Source organism: Dermacentor silvarum, chromosome 9 (genome assembly GCF_013339745.2).
Source record: "Dermacentor silvarum isolate Dsil-2018 chromosome 9, BIME_Dsil_1.4, whole genome shotgun sequence".
Classification (NCBI taxonomy): domain Eukaryota; kingdom Metazoa; phylum Arthropoda; class Arachnida; order Ixodida; family Ixodidae; genus Dermacentor; species Dermacentor silvarum.
Window position 1 is genome coordinate 162,094,863 of NC_051162.1, and position 20,389 is coordinate 162,115,251.

A 20,389-nucleotide genomic window follows, 5' to 3' on the forward strand; every position below is an offset into this window, starting at 1 on the left:
GTTGCCACCTTTCGCAGCGCTGGCTGCTCCTTTTCACATAGAACAAATCCGTACTAAATATGACATAGCAAAGCTGTCAGTCAACAAAACAAATGTAATAAGAACGAAAAAGTCCAACAGTCAGGCGCCGTAAGCCCACTGAAACAGTTCTCAACACAAAGCACATAAAACGAATTGGAACACAAGGTCATCTTCTAAACGTAGAAAAGACAACTCGCCAAACAGGTCCCCCATAAACACATTGGAATGTAACGTCAACTCTCATACACTAATTACAGAAAACACAAAGCCAGGTCTTTTTTTCTTTCCAAAGTGTGTTTGAGGTAACCGACTGAGGTTGGTGCTTGCCGAAAAGGCCTAAGAGTAAAATGACAGGTAAAATGCTTTGACAATCGTGCCTTCCCCATTTCCTAGAACATCTGAAGGATAAGCATACGTACGCAAGCTTGTGTTTGAGAGTAATTCTTGGTGAGGATCAATCAACCAATGTCTGGCATCTATGGGCCACCATGCATGCCCACTATGACGTCATTGCTAACGTAACGTATGGTAGAAAAAAGACTGTAGGCATCGAAAGCCGCAGGAGAGAGCAAGGAATCTATCGTGCGAGATTGTAGGGCTCCCTACTGCATGCAGCGGAATACTGTGTCTAGCAAGGTCACAGCAGCATTGTCTACAGATCGGGAATGTTTTCTTATTGTGCTCCAAAAATGTTTCAGTGCCCCTTTGATGTTGCACAGTTAAGCATCATCCACATGCTGATAATCACTCAAGTTGGTTCTCCAGATTCATCCACAAATTATCTTGTCGAACGCCCTTTGTGACAAACGCCAACTTGCCCTTGCATCTCCTGCTCCGCAGCCATCTAAGACTGCAATATTACATTCCTTGAAATACATAAATTTTTCTGCCATGACAAATAACTGAACAACCCCTTTCATCATTACCTACCTTCACTCACCTATGTACTAAATGCTCGTTCTGTCACTTCTCTACACGTCGGTAAATGCATGCAAACCAGCAAGAAAAAAGTGCTCTTTCAGTAAATGAGGAGTACTACAATTGAACAGATGCGAGCTATATATTTTTCGAACCCTCTATAAAAAATAGTTCATTAGCCTGCCTATTCAACAACTTGGGAAAACAAGCAATGTTACAGCTTACAAATGTCCGGCGGCGATGGTACAAAGGTACAGGAATTGAAAAAGAAGTACCTAGGGTACATAATGCCTTCACTGTTCCCGATTACAGGGAAAGAAACACTACAAAGGAAACCTCCCCATTTGTGTTAGCTTCAATGAGTGACTGAAGGGCAACACATACAAAAAAAAAGCAACGGTCATCTGCCTATGCTGCTACAAACTATTTTGTGCTCTTTGAGTCCCAGCAGTAATGTAAAATTTTTTTAGTTGAAACAGATTTTTAGAAGCAACACAAGTACAGTTTGACATATTCACGTGGACTACGTCAAGAGGTGAACATAACTTGCTCGACAAATTGAAATGACAAGGTAGATAATTAAAACGTTCCCTGATTAAATTTGTTTGTTATTAACTTTAGGGTGCTCATTTCAAGTGTGAAATTGACGCCAAACAGTAGTAAGGTCACCTCCACTTAGCAGAAATTTTAAGACTAGCACCACTCTCAAAAACATCCCGAAAATTTTATAAAAATGCACTGGCATTCCAATTAGATCGTCCCAAGCTGTCTGAGGGGGCTGGTTTTCCAAAACTGTTAACTGGAACGCCCATGTATTTCGTAGCTTACTTTAAGGACTGATATCTCAACGGCGGCACTATTCCTACGATTTCTAAACAGACTTGATTTCACTAATGCTTGGCTTCAATGTTGCAATCGCAACACATACCTCCAAGTGGATAATTAAAAAAGTTTGTGACTCAGTTTAACTAGCTACCTGGGCATTGCAATTTCTCATGCAGGTAAATTCCGCTACTTCCAAAAATCGGCCTGAAAAGACAAATAGCACTGACCGCCACAGAAAATTTATGATTAAATTTATTTTTTTCTAATGGAACATAGAACAGCAGGTATCTCAGTATAAATACACTGAACCACCGAAATGGCTTATGGCTAACAGCTCGTATATCAGCTCTCAGAGATTAAACTTCGTTTTCACTCGTAAACGTCACTGAACTGTTGAAAGGACTAACGAAACTATTCATTGCACAGAAAACTCCTCACAAAAAAAAAATATATTCAGTTGCATGAATGCAATGTGAAGTTTCTTGAAAGACAGACACTCTGAACACCTGTGTACGATTACTACCCCCCCCCCGTGACATAACTCCAAAGCAGAAATGCAATTCAAGCAGAGGCCTAAATGACGTTCCCGTGCACACTACACAGCTGCCCGCCAAGAGTAATGGCCCGACGAGATATCCAGAAAAGAGACAGCAGGTGTGCGCACTGCCAGCTGGGATGATTTGCTAGCGCAGGCTGCAGCAATGCTCCACATTTTACCCCGGCGTGCTCCAATTGAGCAAGGCTGTGGCCCACTGTTTCCTGTCGAGAGTTGACACAGAAAACAATAAAGAACAAGTATATAGGTGACATAGAGAAATGCTCCCTTCGACACAAATTCAATTTTTTTTTTTGTCTTGGTGAGAAAAAGAACAGAAGGCAAGAACAGAAAGGAGCGAAAATAAAATAAGAAAGTGTGTTTATTTGCAGCTAAAATCACATCTATGGACCAAACCTAACAGCGAAAAAAAAAGGAAAACTGTCAACCTCAGTTCTGTTTGGTTGCGAGGTCTAGTTGGGCACCAAACAGTCGGTGCCCAACTGTTTGGTGCCCTGTTGCCCTGTATTCTCTCGGAGAGAAATTCCTTGTTGTGCACTGTATCCTGTTGTCTACGAATGTTATGATTTGGAACATTCAGAAATGTGTACTCTGCCTGAATAAACGAAATGAAAATGAAATAGTCACAAAAAACAGGAGACCCTCAAGAATAAAAGCAAAGTGAAGTGGAATAAATTGGATTACATAAACATGCTTATTTAAGAAAAATGACTTGTTCCATAATAAACTGCAAAAGGAAACCCGATACGTGTCTCAAACAAGCTTGCACAGTTGTCCAATTAGCCAAGCTAAGCTCCGAGGTGGTCTTGGATGGCCGGCAATCATCACATTAGCTTCGTGCTTGCACAAGCCAGCGTGAGCTTCGAGTAACGACACTGCAAGCTGTTCACATCAACAGCTGTTAAAATAACACCCCCAGAAGGATTTGATAAAAATCACTCATTAGTGTAAAAGGCAGGACGGGCTGAGAAGTACATTAACCCCCACAATGAATCTCGGATGGCGTTAAAGTTCTCTGGAGTTATTCTCCGCTGAGACAATGTCGTGTTTCTCAGCGATTTTGTTTCCCTTTCAAGCCACTTGAAAAAAAGAACATGCTTAACTCGCGACAGGCGCTTTTGCTGGGGAAGTTGTGGCATAATTAAAGGAGCCCTGAAACACTGTTTTCTTTGAACATGAGCTACACGCCACAATGAGCGCGATGCCTTTTGACATACTATATCCAAAGTAATTTTTGGAAAGGACCTGATATAGACAGAAATATAAAGAGCGTGCAGTGTTTACTTTCCTTACTCCCCTTCAACTCATCGGTTCCACCAGGGTCCTTCAATACTTCTCATCTGGTCATGAAACTTACCCAAAATTTTAACACTGGGACAGAAGGTGGCACCAGAGGCGCTGGCGTAAGTAGAAGGCGAACAACCTGCAACGCCAGTTGGCCGGGCTACAGCGATCATGCAAATCTATCACGAGGAAAGGCGCCTCTCCCACGTTTATTTCAGCATGTTTGTAGAGTGAACATGCAATGGCAACTTGTGGCAAAATATTTTAATGTACAATGCGTGTGTGTATAAATTATACACGGCACCGTTTTATGATTGATGTGGCCCCCCTCCCCCTAGTAGCCTTCCTTGCACAAACTGTTGCACAAACTGTCTCTATTTGCACTTTCTCTAGGTAGTTAGTTGGATAAGTCAGTTATGCTTGGTTAGCTAGTTCAGTGAGTTACTAGTCGAGTAGTTAGTAAGTTAACTATATTTGCTTAGTTATAATAGGTAAGTTATCAGTGAATAATTTTAAATCTAAGCTTTATGTCTAGGCAGAATTGTATATGGCGAGGCAAAATTGCCTGTGTATAGTAAACTATCATCATCAGCATTAGCTCGAGTGTCGTCTTCTTCCGCAGCTGGCTCATTGGCGCACCTCGGGTTGCGCTCGGGCTTGTGCTCGGCACGAACTCCGTGCCCCTGCTCCCGCGTTCGTCGTCTGCTTCCACAGCTGGCTGCGTTGCCACTAATCATTCCAGCACAGAATTTCACTTCTCTTCCGCCGTCGTAATGGGAGGCCGCGTTTACGGGGGCATGAGCCATTCATTGTCTTACGTGATGGACAGATTTAATTTGAAGCAATTTAATTTCGAAGAATCGCAAGCGGGAATGGCGGGCAAATGCTGCTAACCATGCCCCCGAGCCACTCTAACCATGCTGCTAACCATGCCGCTGGCGGAATGCGGGTATACCATCACTGGCGTAGTTCTCTCCATCGCAGCCGAATGTGTATGTAACATCATAATTGAGAAATAGTTTAATGAACCCTCGGGATTAATCCAGTGATAAACACCGGGGCTTCACGTTTCAGCTTCGCTGGTTAACGATCTTCACGGAGTGGAAGCGCTGATGAATTCTTGTTATTTCAGTTACAGAACTTAGTTAATCAGTTGGTTAGCTTTTTTAGCTTGATTAGTTAATTAGTTCTGTTAGTTACCTTATTTATAAATTGGTGTATTACTTAGTTATTATTATGTAATTAGTTTATTGGTTGAGTTGGTATTGTTACTGCAGTTTGTTGCGTTACTTATTATTGTGTTTAGTTAACATAGTTGTTAGATTAATTAGTAAGTTAGGTTAGTTATTAGTTTGATAATTACTTTAGTAATTACCTATTTGTTTCATTAGTTAATCAGTTGGTTAGCTTTGTTAGTTTAGTAATGAGTTTAGTAATCAGTTAGTTTAGTTTGAAACGCAGGTTTTTTTACGTGCAATTACATACTAGTGCGATGTGAACTTGCTGTGTAGTCGGTTTCTAACGATGGAGAAGTCCAAGTGTACAATTTGAATTATGAATTAAGCTGCTGTTGCGAACGCAGTTGAACTTCGAGATGAAACAAGGCGTTGTAGTTGTTTCAAAATTGTTCGCGTCTAGTTTCTGAACACTGTACAGAAACGGGGCGCCAATTTGAACGGTGTGTCGACAATATTCACATGAAGATACAGGCAGTCGACCCTTGCGCAATAGCGGCCGTACGCATAGAACGCCTGTTGCGTTCGTTCAGCGTCCTGCTCCAGTCCACCTTCTAATTGCGCCAGCGCCACAATGCGTCCACTACGGGCGCTGTATGACGCTCTCCCATAGTGTCACGCGGAAGTTTCGTGACCAGATAGAAAGTATTAAACGACCCTGGTTCCACTTAGCTGGGGCAGTACTACGAGAAAAGCCTCAACTATCAATCCTTCCTTCCTTTCCATAGTACCTTTATTTTCCTCTTACTCAACAAAATGCTAGTCACACAGCACCTTTTAAAGTCGGTTCACTATAAACTGGCGAGTTACAATTCTCAAAAAACGTTGCTTGATCAGATTGCACGAGCCCGTGCTCGCATCTGCATCTCCATACATGTGGATAGAGAGTCCATTTCTCCGGCTCATTCAGATAAAAGTGGATTTGTTTAGATACAGATACAGATACATAGATACAGATTTAATGCCACATGGAAGTTGCTCGCCTTCACTTTTCATGCTGCCATGTCATCTGGTGGAATTTGAAATTTACAACAAATTCACCTTTCGCAGTCGGTGACGATGTAGCTGTGCATCTCGCACAAGGTATCAACTTTCTCGAAAACAAGCAGCAACAAAATTATTACAAGCTTGACATATGGTGTCACCTGCATCTAGCTTTATGTTGCACCGGATTATTTTAGCTTGTCATTCCTGGTTTAACTTTGAAAATGATGAAAGCTGTTGTTCACAGGGTTGGACACAGGGTCTGGGGACATTATGGTAACCGTTTAAGGCTGGAATCATTACAAAGGCGCCCGAGAGCGACGGGACGGGTGGCAAGTGTCAACAACTGCCGATTCCTCATTTCAAAGAAGATTTGGCCCGGTATTTTGTAGCGATGTCTTTTCCAATGCTAATGCCTGTCGGCGCTTTTCGCGTGCGTAAGCGGCCAGGTTCGATACTTCACCCTGTCGCTTGACAACTCACAAACATGAAAAGCACCGAAAGGCATTAGCATCAGGAAAACGCATCGCTACAAAATCGCAGCCCTGGAGGCATGTGCAAGCATGTGCAAGCATTTATCTACGAATAATTCAAGGTGGTAAGTGATTGCCTATTAATTGTCATCCACTGGCCATCATGCACGAACAAGAACAAGGCCCTGAAACAAGAACAAGGCAAGAACAAGGCAAGAACAAGGCCCTGAAATTTTTAAAAAATATCTGTGACAATGCATCCCCATGCCAGTAGTATAAGACTTAAATGTCGTCATCTAGTACATTGTGTATACTACGTACGTGCCAACCAAGGCTTGCGTTCTGCGGCGGCAAAAACCTGATTTTGTGTGGTGTGGTCGTGCAGAAAATAGAGTAGCTGGAGTGTAAATGTGAGTGACGATTGTGGTTGCTATTGGATATTTGCGACCAAGAAATTCATAAAAACGAGCAGGTGATTTGTCGCCATGCTGCATCATCATCTCGGTGACCAGACGTGGTGCACGTGTCAAATTGGACATCGCACACACAAAGTTCGCCCATTATCGATGAAGATGTATTTGGCACACAAGCGAGTGCTAAAATGTATAACAAAATTGATGAGCTGCACGCTGTGCAGACGATACGAACTTATTCATTCAGCGCAGCTTTCCTTCCAGATTGAAATGAACACCACTTCATCTTTAGCTGGCCAACGTATATGCAAACACGTACAGTGGAACCACGTTGATGTGATTATGCATAATAAGTTTTTCGGGATGATTCGTTTTTTTTTATTTCTTTTCCCGATAATATGATTTGATTAGATAATATGTCGGATGATACGCTTTATTTTCCAGTTCCCGTGAAAACGTGGTCACCGGTGAAAGGTGTTTATCTTTCACCGGTGACCGCTTTTCACCGGCTAACAAATGTTAAACGTTATCGCTAGGCACAGGACGCGCCTGCATGTATCGGAAGTTTCTCGAATGTTATCGATGCTTCTATCCATTCTCTCTTGTCACTGACGCTCATGCAATCTGATTGTATGAGCGACGCGAATTGTCTAGAACTTTCTGGAAGACACGCGGGTACCAGGGATTAATCTGGAACCTTATGCCACCAAACACACCCACACTCCAAGGATGCCGACGCTGAAATGGATTGCTTAGGCTTGGATTGCAAGGCTAAGCACTAGCCAACGCATGTCTATGGCTGTGTCGTTGACCCTGAACACGTACAGCGTGCTAAATTTGGCGATTTCATTCGAAATTAGTGTTTTGGCACAGGTTGGTGCAGCTCGACAGTTTGACACAAGGTGGTGCAATTAGCACAGCGCTTCCATTTCTGCATTTCCCTTTCCAAGTAAAAGTGAGCACGGTGAAACAAAGCAAGACTACGGCAGCTCTTATTTTTGTGCACTGAATTCCTTAGCTGGAATAATACAGTTCCATTTCTATTTCATTTATTTTTCATGATTCATGACTGGTCAGGGTAGCCAGCAACCAGCCTCTGTTATCACCAGTCACCATCCGGTGTCACATGTCACCAGTCAGCTGGTAGCGAGCAATGGATGATACAGAACAGCAACTGCGAGAAGTTTCATTAAAGCAGCCTCGTCGTTGAACTTTCTCACCAAGCCCACTAATGTCTCCCTGAGCCAGCAATGGTTTGAAAGTGTTTTTTGATGTTCGTATGAAACCAACAAACACACACAGGTTAAACTTTTTTTTTTCTTCGACACTCAAATATGCGAGATGCCGTTACTGGACTTGGATGCAGACCCACTATACCCCATCTCCATATACTGGCCAGAATTCCTCGGTCAGGTACAACGACCAGCTTTTTTAAAGCACTGGGATGACAGCATCATGAAGAAAAACATGTTGCCGTCACTTAATGCACTGCTTGTTTTACAAGCTAAGAAAATCTCCATGGCAGGAACATCAAGCTTCACCCTCAACTTTTCAAGTGTGGCAGCCACAGCATGCCATTAGGGTTGGAGGCGCAACTACACAGCTACAGTGGCACTGCAACGAATTAGTTCTAAGAAAGTCAAGTTGGAGCAATAATGATGGTTGCTTCTCAAGGTGACCAGGACCCTCAAGTTGACCAGGTTTGTTATAGTAGTAATGTAATAGTTTATTTGAATAAGAAGCGAATATGCAGAAAATTATGTAAAGAATGCATTTGGATCTCTAGCTTGAGCCATCACACCAGTGCTACATGTTGCTCTTTGCTCCGTATTTTTTATCAGAATTCAGTCCTTTACAATGTGTATAGATAGCTTACACAGCAATCACAAGCAGATTATCGTTGCCCTGCACTCCCAGCTTTCAAGCAGGTGAGATAAGATCATGGCCTTTCGAGGGCATCCAAGTTCCATGAAGTTTACTACGCCTGCGGTATTGTGAAATATTGTGAAGAAGAATTGAGGATTGCCAGTCAGCCTCTAGAGTCTGTACAGGAGTACGTTTATCTAGGCCAATTGCTCACAGGGGACCCTGAACGTAAGAAGGAAGTTTACAGAAGAATAAAAATGGGTAGGAGTGTATATGGCAAGCATTACTAAACCCTGACTGGGAGCTTACCACAGTCATTGAAAACAAAAGTGTACGATCATTGCATTTTACCGGTGCTAACATATGGGGCAGAAACGTGGAGGTTAACAGAGGAGCTCGGAAACAAGGACCGCGCAAAGAGTGATGGAACAAAAAATGTTAGGCATAACGTTAAGAGACAGGAAAGAGCGGCATGGATCAGAGAGCAAACCGGGATAGCCGATATCCCAGTTGACATTAAGAGAAAGAAATGGAGCTGGGCAGGCCATGTAATCCGTAGGATGGATAACGGGTGGACCATTAGAGTTACAGAATGAGTACCAAGAGAAGAGTCAAGGATGGCAGAAAACTACGTGGGAGGATGAAATTGGGGAAATTTGCAGGCGCAACTTGGAATGGAATGGAACAAGACGCGTAATTGGAGATCACATGGAGAGACCTTCGTCTTGCAGTGGACATAAAGATAGGCTGATGATGATGATCGTGAAATCTGACAGGAAAAAGTTCAAAATAAGATTTGTTTCTCGGGCTGATAAGAAACACTCCGCTGCAACTTGTATGCATGAAAGTAAAGGCGCTATGCTTTTCTACCAGTGCTTCGTTAACAATGCAACCTGCATCCTAGAACAAATAGACAACCAACTATGCTGAGCAAAAACTCAAACGCAAGAATTTCACATCTCTACAAGGAAGTTTCAATTTCTCTACAGAGTGTTTCATCTAATTTCTGCTAAGGTCTTAACGAAAGCAAGCGCAACCTAAGCGGACACAACTGACAAGGTAGTGTTCGCAGTCCTCTTGAGCAGCTCAGACAATTATTCGTGATGTTACTAATTAATAATTAAACATCAATTATCCACTCCTGAAACATCAATTTAATTGCAAAACTTCTGATTGACAATGTGCACAGAATACTGAGAAGCATCCAACTGATTTATTTGTTCCCTGAGGATAGAGGGCTAAATTTCGCTGAGCTGCAAGAAAAGTTAAGATCTGATCAAATGCCAGCTGACTCGACGCTTGCCATGCTGTGACATTAATGGACACACATTTCTAAGGAGTCATCGCTTACGTACACGAGATGATGCAAATAGGTGTTGAAGGTCAGCTGCAACAACATTCCACGCCATGTGAAAGGCCTAAAGTCAGATAATGTCGATGCAGAGCAACCTCCACACAAATTTTAATGTTTGAAAAACGAGTGGATGAGCCATGATAGGCTCGCAAAAGTAGGTGCCTTTGAAACTAAAATCGAAGAAAACATCACCATTACAACTCGGCACATGTGATGCATGACTCAAACTGCATGACTCCTTGACCTGACCTTTAGGATTAAATAGCACCTACGGCTGCTCACAGCACGCTGAAACATCATGGAGGCAAGGCGCTGGGACATGCGTCGTAGCTACCAACCACCAGGGGTGCGTGTCATATGCTGAAGTGCTGTTTACAGGGTGCTAATAAGAAAATTAGACAATTGCCAGCTCTGCTGACTCACCGAAGTTGGTTCTTTATTTTTACTAATAATTTATAACCAACTCAGCCAAAGTGAAATTTTTTAGCAGTTGACCTTTAAAGGGACCCTGGTATTTTCACGATTTAGAACAAACGTACTGAGTCGTTAGGGTAGTCCTTCTGACCACCGGCATAAAAGCACTCCACGTGAAGCATGTAATTTATAACAAGGTTTTAAAAATGTTCATCATTACCAATCGCAACAGCACTGCTCCGCTGAGTTTTCAGCTGCCCCGTTACAATCTACACAGCTGGCACGCGTGACGCCAGTTGGGCGAGCTATCGATTGGCTACCCAGCTTGAGTCATCGATAATTTTTTCCAACTTCATGTTGAATAAATGTTGTTCATAATCGTTGGAATGTTGGTTAACATGTTTCTACATAAAAAAAGTAAACAGCAAGAGAATACATGAGAATTTATCACTACACTCAAGCACTTCTGGCACATCGTGTCATCTGCTTGTGTTATAACGTGCTCTGTGTTGACGCGAGCTGTGTGGTCAGTGTTGGTCTCGAGGTTTCTTTTCGCGGTGCCCATGAATCACCCTTGTTGCACTGTGGGCTGCCAATCTAGCAATTAGCAACATGTCAAGCTGCAACATCGGGTCCTTCTGCAAGGCAAAGGGCAAGCAGAGTGGCAGCAGCATGTCGGGCTGTCGGTATCCGATCGGCGCCAGGACCTACGTGCTTGCGACCGTCACTTCACGCTGGAGGATTACTACCCCAATAGAGTGCTTAAGCCTTTAGCATGTCTGGCATTCCAGTAAACGCAGGCAGACTGGGCGTTTTGCCAGATGGGCGGAGGCGCAAGCGACCCGCAGGGTGCCCAGCCACCTGGTGGTGCAGAGCTCCACTAGACAAACACAGGGCTAATATAGCAATATCTATTCCGTCGTGTATCAGGTTCGGTTTCACTTCTGCTTAAGCCAGCACTTTAGTCTGGCCACATTGTGTAACTCTATGTCACCGTGACATCACCCTTCTATATATAATAAAGGATCACGTGGCTGGCCCGGAGTCGCACCACAAGCCTCGGAAGTGTCTCGTTCGTTCCTCTTGCCCAGCACCTCCGCGCCTGGGGCTTCTCTTTGTTCGGGTAGCCCAAAGGTTGCCTGTGACCATGCCATGCCCGCGCTGGCATGCCATCTTCCCAATAGCACAGTAACCAAGTATATTCTACTTATCTGCTGGTGTAAATTTTCAGCAGCATTATAATCGTGAACAAGTTGTCTTTTTAAATGTTTAAAATGTTTTACACTTGCTTACAGCAATACTATTTCTGTTTGGCTAGTTGAGCTCTGCGCCACCAGGTGGCTGCACTGTGCAGGCCAGTGACGTTTACGCCTCCGCCCATCTGTCAAAATGCCCCGCTCGCCTGCGTCTACCGGCATACCAGACACTTGGTGCTGCGACAGAACGCTCACAAAGCATGCTGTTTGGATACCTCTCGCTGGAGATTGACAGCCAGGTGGCTAGCGGAGAGGTTGGAGAGGCTTCTCGCACACTGCATCCAAGACACCGGAAGTACACGACATGATGTCCCATCATGACACACAGCCAGTGAAGGCGGAGCTTAGCCCTGATCGCTCGGCAAACGAAGTGAGGAGGAAATGCATGGTTAGGGAGAAGGATAACTTGTAATGATCCGTAGGTCGCTTAATATGAGACACATCACTTAAATTGTGGCCCGAATGTTTTACTGTAGCTATATCCTATGCATTCACAAAATTTGTCCAAACTGCTTTAGGGACCGATTAAGCAACGACCATATACTCAAGATAACCATTCTAGGCATTAGTTTTGCCAAAATAAGTTGCCAGGCGAAGTGATGTGGGCATGCAAGACAAATAAAGCATGCATGGCAGCTCGTGAGGATCTCGGCATTTTCGCTACTGATAAGACTGTGGAGGGAGCAAGGCGGTTGTAGTGGCGGGTGGGGATTCAACTGAGATGGCAGTCATAGCTGTTGCCCTGGAACCACCATTTACGATTACAGCCTATCTCTAAATTCAGTTTACATATAATGCAGATTATGCATTAAAGACCTGCTTGACGGCACTAATATAGCTGTGTGCAAGGGCCGTCTGATGGAAGGTTCATACAGAACATTTCACTCAATTCAAGGTCAATGCAAGGATTTCAAGGATGCCAAAGGCCTAAGTTCAAGGGAGGACCAAACCTTAATTCTACTCATACAGTTATAAAGAGTAAAATTTCTTAGCTGCAATTTCTTGCATCTAAGCAGCTGCTGAGTTGGACACACCCTTCAAGATCTTTGGGCAACCCTTTAGACTGACTTTCCCATTGTAATGATGGCAAGGTGGTAAGTAAATGGTATCCAACTTCAGCCAACGATACTCGTCGCGTTTAAGCCTGGGGCTAAAAAATCGAGCAATGATGGATGTGGTGCGAACTAACTAGCAAAACAACAAAATGGCGACACAGCTTGGTCACTTGATCTGGCTTTGTCGAGCTCCACGATGGCGACGGTGATTTAAACAAGCCTGCCATTGACGGCTATGGACATGCCACATTACAATCGTTGAGCGACACTCTCAGAAGAAAATATCTAGGATTGTTTCTCGATAGGCAGTGTCCATGGCATATATGCGGAGTTTGTTACTTTGAATGTTCAAAAGCTGCCTGCAGCCCCAGTTTGAAAGGAATTCAAGCAGCACATTTAGTGATGAGAAAGTGTCAAATGGCTCACTGAGCGAAAAAATCGGCGTCCGTCATCTGCACAAGTGAAGCACGGCACCTAAATTCCCATTGGCTGTGACACCACGTCAGGAGCGCGCTTTAACAAAACAGAGCGGGTGAAAGCGGACAAATGCTGCCGCCATAGTGCGCCAGGTGTTGCGTGAGGGGAGAGGGCATTGCCCCGACGCCACGTCACCCTCATTCTCAAAAGCCTGTGTTGTCCACGCAAGCTCCCACCTGCGTTCTAGCTGCACACTGGTAATCGCTATAAAGAAATTAATGTATAAAAAACAGAATAAGCTCGACAGTAGGTACATAGGCGCTGGTTAGTGTTGAACCTGTGACCCTAAGCTCAGAAGCCAAGTGTCTTTCCCACTCTGCTTTATGATGTCAGGCTACTTGGACTGAAAATTCCATTGCCAAGCCCAGCGTGACGAAAGCGGTGACATCAAAATCATTGCGGCTTACTTGGGAGCGTCCCAATTAGATTCTATGGCAGACAGGCAAGGTAGCATGGCGTGACGTATCGAAGTGCACCGGCCTTGTGCTAACTAGGAGTCTTTGGCCAAGCATCTCAACGCACTCGCTTGACCGCGAGGAGTTCATAATTCGAAGGACTGCTCAGCGGCGTTCAAATGGACATTAATGCTTTGGCATTCACAACTCATAAGCAGTGCTTAGGTGTCCTCGGACTTTTTTCAAGTAGTTTTAGGGCCCTGGAATCTCTGTTTCCTAAATCGACGTTTTTCCAAGGATTTCAAGGAGGTGTAAGAACCCTGCTGACTTACTTGAAAAAAAGAAATTAAAATTAGCCCACAACAGCTATGTTCAAGGAAACACACTAAAAAGAAGTTTCTCAATACTGCCCAGAACCTTTTCATTCAAGCTCTTGTGCTTAAATTGACACCTTAGGAGTTAGCTAATTTATTTTTACTACTTCCCATAAGGCTCATTTCAAAAACATTCCGATTTGCTCGACAGCAGAGTGAACAATACTGTGTTGGTAGCATTCGCAAAACCATGGATCTTCTTTCTTCAGGGCTTGGCACAAGTTAGCTAGCACAACAACAAAATGATGGCACGGGTTGGTAGTTTGATCTGGCCCTGTATTATCCCTAAGAGATGTACAGAGAGGTTACAAACAAAGTTAATCTTTTTTTCCAGCTGGTTATAGAAAGTGTCTGCAGCAAAGGAAGACTCAAGTATTCGATGCACTTTATGCAGTAATTTTACAAGCAAGTTATTACAATGCATATTAATAATAAAGTTGCATATTCGAAACATAAACTTTGACCAGCACGTGATCTCTCCATCAATAGCATTGCTAACCTATGCGCCGTCTTATCTTGAGAGCGCTTGACTCACTGGCTTTATCTTTTTGGTGTTCTCTTCAATTTTCAGGGAAGGGGGAGAGGCGAGATCTCTTTCGTATTTCTTTGTGCTTAGATCACCCATCCGTTATCTACGAGTGCCAACACGTTCAAGTAAACAAGTTTCATTGAAACTGCATCCTGTCCACCTTTTCATCGTCCCTTCCAGTATTGCGCTATCACTTGCGAGGTTTTGATGACAACAAATGATCATTCAAACAGCAAATAGACATACAATAAAAATTGCAAGTATTGTTGTAAATCATTTTCCAAATGCATTTTCCATTTTCCAAATCATTTCCAAAAGCATGTTCCAAAAACCATGTACATAATAAAAAATTACTGTTGAATGAAAGAAAGCTCTCAAACAATTTATAACAGTAAGTAACTATAAAAAACTTCCTCGGTGGAACACATCATGCAGATGCTGTGGCATAGTTACTAGCACGAGCACGGAGCACACAGGGCCCGAACAAGACTAATGGAATAAAGGTTGGAACAGGACAGAACACTAGCGCTCTGTCCTGCCCCAACCTTTTTTCTGTTAGTCTTGTTCGAACTAGTAACTATGTCACAGCATCTGCATTAACACCAACTAGCCCAACTTTCTTCGTTAGGAACACATCATATTTTGCTTATCAAAATAATAAACAAAATAATTTCCAGAGGATAACCGCTCTCTCTGATTATATAGTGGCTAAACTGCCTAAAAAAAACTGAAAAGAATGTATTTCTTTAATAAGTTCATGAAAATGAAAACTAATTTGGGCAGAATTATCAGGTCAAAGGACATGGCCAGATTTTTAATCATTTATTAATGTAAAAAAAAAACGAACAAAGAAGGAGCTCAAGCTAGAACTTCAAAACTGCAAAAAAAAAAAAACATAGCCAGGTTTTTGCCTGTTCTAGCAAGCTCTTGCAGCTGCCCCTGTCTTCAAGTTTAACTGACAAAAATTACTTTTAGTATAATAAAAATTAAACAATATAATGTAAAGTAAAAACAGGGTCTGTCAATGTGGTTGAATGATTCATTGGTAAATATTATATTCCTAAAGCTATGCAGGAGATACAAGATACGTCACAGTGCAGGGCTGCATATTAATTAAGGTCACAGGGTTCTTTAATGTACACCCAAACCTGCATACAGAGGGACTTTTGCCTTCCATCCATCCCCACCATAATATGGCCAGCTGGGAACTGATCCGCAAGAGCTGAGTTTTGGCATTGTTGGTACATTTTCTCTAGTGTATAGCTCAGAAAAAAAAAAAAAGGAGAGAAGCGCTTGTGTGCGTCTCATCGTCTGTATGTTCTTTATCAACTTTCTGCACTAAACAACATGCATCGTTTACAATGAGTCAGCATGGCAAGCAGTTTCGAATGTGAACAGACATTCGAGTAAGCGGAGGAACATGTTCAAACTCTATGAAGCTTATCTTTTCCCCAACCAGTAATCATTATCTATCTTGTGTGCACCCCCTTCCACATTTTTTTAATATTGCACTCCCACTACTACTTTCAGGTCACGAATGGCTGTGCATATCAGCAGCGTTCCTGACAGGAAAGTGTCGGGTCCACGGCTCTCAAGAAAGGAAATGATAGCAAGATAGATGACCATTATTACGGACTAGATAAGCCCCAAGGAGTGTAGAAATGTCTTACAGGGCACAAGCCAGAAAGTCCAAGACGAGAAAGGACTTACCATTTCCCATGACAGCTTTCATAAGACTGTTGCCGTAAGTTGTGTTGGGTGCATAAGGATATGGGGGTAGCACTTGGTACGCAAACTCCGGAGTGAATTCGGTGTAGGTGGTAGCATTCATACGCACAATCGGCTCTGCACCGCCGCTGAAGCCCAGACTACGAAGGTACAACAGCACTCCGGACAGCATGAGAGGTATGGCCATGGTGAAGAAGGTGAGCACATAGTGACGTTTGAACGAGTACACAACAATGTTCTTCCACAGGATCACTCGGAGCTGCCGGAAGAATGCCATGGTGCAACACTAGTGTGGGTCAGACACCCTCGCTGCTGTCTCCTACACAGGCTTCAATGTCTCCTGAAAAACAAATAAACGAATGAATGAATGTCTACACTTTCAGTGTCAACGTTGCAGTCGAAATTTCAAGCAGCGTGCTTTTTCATGCTGAACTTCACTCGTCTACCATCCTTGAAGAAACATATATCTTTCGTTACGGTGGAAATTTCAAGCAGCGTGCTTTTTCATGCTGAACTTCACTCGTCTACCATCCTTGAAGAAACAGATATCTTTCGTTACGGTGGAAATTTCAAGCAGCGTGCTTTTTCATGCTGAACTTCACTCGTCTACCATCCTTGAAGAAACAGATATCTTTCGTTACGGTGGAAATTTCAAGCAGCGTGCTTTTTCATGCTGAACTTCACTCGTCTACCATCCTTGAAGAAACAGATATCTTTTGTTTCCCTTTCTGCAACAAAGGCACAGCTCAGTCGGGAACAAAAATACCTACGTGGCCAATTCAAATGTATTACATTGTAAACATTTTAGCCTGACAAGGGTCAGTATAATGTAGCAATCCCTTACACCCGATTGCATGCCTTTCTAATCATCCACCACCTCCTGAACGGCCAATCATGGTCATTAGTAGGTGAAGCACTACTACGGGGGCACCAACGAAGTGTGGAAAGGAAAAGAAAATTGGAACAGAATTGCCTACATTAACCCGGCCAAGGTCTCCAAACAAATAAAGTCATGCAACAATTTCAGTTTACGACCAATGTCTTTTAGGCACAGCTTTCAGCAATGAAAGCAATATGCCAGCTGTTACTAATGGTGGATAAACCCCGTCATACGAGCAGCCTTAGATGCAACAGCTGCTCTGAACAGGCAATGAAGAACAATGCGGTGTTTAAACGTGCTAGTTGGTTTACAGCTCGAAGCAAGTTTAATAGCTCAATTGCAAACGATAGACAAAAGGCAAAGAAGAACACAGCTGAAGCTTCTTTAGGTCCCGTGAACTCCAGCCTAAAGCGAGTAATCATAGAAACCATTCAAATTTGTAAAATACTGAAACACCTGTGACAGCATGGTCTCAGTAGCATTATAACTATAAAAGAAAAAGCGTATCTTTGCATGTGAATGCTGATCTTGCATCTGCAACATGATGTTATTGTACCTACGTTTTATTAGTGTGTGCGTGCTATATATGCAAGTGCATGTGTGGGAATAGAACTTAGCTGATAGTTCAGAAACGTTCTTGTCTTCCTTACGTCTTTCATTGCCAGTTAAGCTGAGAAACTTGCTTTGAGTGCAAACCAATGCGGACTAGTCCAGCATGTCCGTGGCAGTATGGTTGGTAATCACTTCATTGCCATTGAATTGCAAACTTCTGAGACAAAAAGAAGCACTGTGCAACCCTTTAAGGAAGGACAATTCATGTCTGCCCCAATGAAGTGATTTCCACATACACATGCAGTTCTGAAAACATCAGTTACTCAAAGTTCACGTAAACTGATAGATTCGCATACTTTCGTTCGATGGCCGTGATGATTGAACGAAAGAAGTTGTTGGAGTAACCGCTCTCTCTCTTTTCTGCATACATTAAGCGAGATCGGGGTGCTGTCAAATTGAAAGTTTCAGTAAATTTCCATCAAGGCCGTATTAGACCGATCAGAATAAAGGCTTGTCTTTTATCTGCCGGCTTCTGGATACTTCGAACGCGTTCACTCGAGTGATTCATTATTCCGCATCCATTCAGACAACCGGTATGTAATCATTCACTCTTTGTTTTGCTAACCCCTTACCGCGACGTAACACGATATGAGAGGCAATAACTGTCGGCGGCGTCGCAGTTCGCCGATATATTTATTGCTGCGCGCAAGGTTTCAAATTCACGCGGTAGAGGTTTGTCTGCTCTTTGCTAGAAAGATTCCGGAGGTGAATATGCCAGTTTAGTTAGGCTACGCAAACTGACGAAATCTCAAAAGGTTTCGTCATAAGCGATCGAAGAATGAATCCCGCGAGATGCCGCCGTAAGAAGCTAAATGTCTCTCGCAAGAACAAATCAAAACTTACCTAATGTTACCCGTTTTCGGTACTGCGAAATATCACATTCGCGGTGCCATCGCCCCCGTTGCACTGTCGCGTCAGACTTCCTTTTAGGCGACTCGGTAAGGCCAGGGGTGTGACGTTAAGGCCAACGTTGCTCCGATATCGGCAATGGGGCAACGCGGAACGACGCAGCCGTTCGGCATCATGCTCTTGTCTTTCCGACCCTCATCGCGTACCTTATCGCTCACTATGGTTACGGCCCAGCCGGCTCACAGCGGAATCAGCAGTTCCCCATCGAAGCACCACCTCGGCGACTATGGTTTCCGTCTTCTCTACGCAGCGCCTATCAGTGCTCCGGTTTCCGTGCTGCCGTGTCGGCACGTATTCGAGTCAAATGCGCCGTCAACAGCTGTTAATGGAGCGTGTCACTCTCAGGCTGGGCCAATCAGTGCATTGTCCAAATGTGTCACGAAGCGGTGCGCGCCGACGGGCGACGGCAAGCGAAGCCGACAAAAGCAAACACCTGCCGCTCTTGGCAACGACTTCACGCGTCGACGCTCGTGAATGACGCCATGTTGTTGCGATGTAGCCAGACTAGAGACAATCCAAGTCAGAACATGGGCTTGGCAACGGGTTTCGGTTCTGTTTTCGAGCAGCGCTTGCGAGCGGTTGGGTGTGTGCGGGTGCGCCTTTTTTATTGCGATAGCAATTATATGGACACTTCAACCGGATTTCTGCCATCGCTGCCGCCGTGAGGTTCCGTATAGATAAAATCTTCGCCGCACGCCGTATGCCCCAGCGGAAGCGTGCGGGGACGCGCGCTATCACGGAGAGCGAACGCACTCAATCTCCCACGCGCAAGCAAGGAAGCGGAAATCCAGCGCCAGATGGAGCAGGGGGGGGGCACTTCTCTGCCAACAACCGCGCTCGTCGCTCGTCCGCACAGTCTCTTATCTCTCCCACGCGCAAGCAAGGAAGCCGGAAGCCAGCGCCGGAGGGAGCGGGGGGGGGGGGGGGGGGGGGGGCGCACTTCTACGCTGCCAACAACCGCGCTCGTCGTTCGTTCGACCGCACCGTCTCTTATCTCCACACGGCTCTGACCTTTATGCGCCGTGCATTCGCCGCTCAGTTTCCGTTGAAGCGATAGACCGCACGTACCTTCGCCCGCTGCGCGGCGTATGCGCTCGCTGCCAGCGTTTTGACAGTCGTTGGTTGCAGTCATTCAGTGTGATCTATTCATGTTTGTTTGTGCGCGCTCACACAACGCTCGTTCATTCAGTTAGTAATAGTCGGGCCACATTTTCCAACGCACGCAACACATGCAATGCTGCCCAGATCGGCAGTGCAGCACTACAGGTGTGTCCATTCGCACGCGCTGCCCACGGTAAGCGCTTCTCATCAACACCACCGTTTCACACGCGCCTTCTCGTGGTCATCGAGTCCCTCTTCATGTCAGTCTACTTACGCCGCAGCACACCTGCTTACTTAATCAGCTCATGTTTACTACAATTCATATTGCTACCAAGGCCGCTCACCTTACTTCGTATGACATTGCTGTGTTGCTATCGCATTCATTGCTTCGCCCTTAGGGCGAAACTGTGACATTTTTTTTAGAGCGATAGCGCGCTCTACTACTCCGAGTACAAACCCAGAAAACGCCTGGTTCCGTAAAGCTGACCTTCAAGCTCAGCCAAGGTCAAAGTGGGACTTATCCTGCCACTACCAAGGAGGAGGAGGAGGAGGAGGAATAACATTTATTTCGGAACCAGCACTTTAAGATGGCCGGGCCTAAGCCTCCCATGAGGGGACGTCGAGGGCTTGCCTCGCCGCCGCCTCACGGGCGTGCTGGGTCGCCCAGGTTTGGTCGTCGAGGGCGGAGCTCCGCAGAGCCTCACGCAACCTCGACGGTTGCGTGAGGTTG

The 20,389-nt window shown here is 44.5% G+C and overlaps 1 protein-coding gene across 1 annotated transcript in view; it reads right to left on the reverse strand.

Moving 5' to 3' along the window:
* The window catches only part of LOC119464607 (phospholipid-transporting ATPase ABCA1-like), a 112,527-nt gene extending 93,490 nt beyond the window's left edge, over positions 1-19,037 (reverse strand). Inside the window, 2 exon segments of the mRNA XM_049655996.1 lie at positions 16,140-16,497; positions 18,493-19,037. Of these exon segments, the coding sequence (XP_049511953.1) occupies positions 16,140-16,434 (295 nt within the window). The 5' untranslated portion in view covers positions 16,435-16,497; positions 18,493-19,037.
* Positions 19,038-20,389: the final 1,352 nt, after the last annotated feature.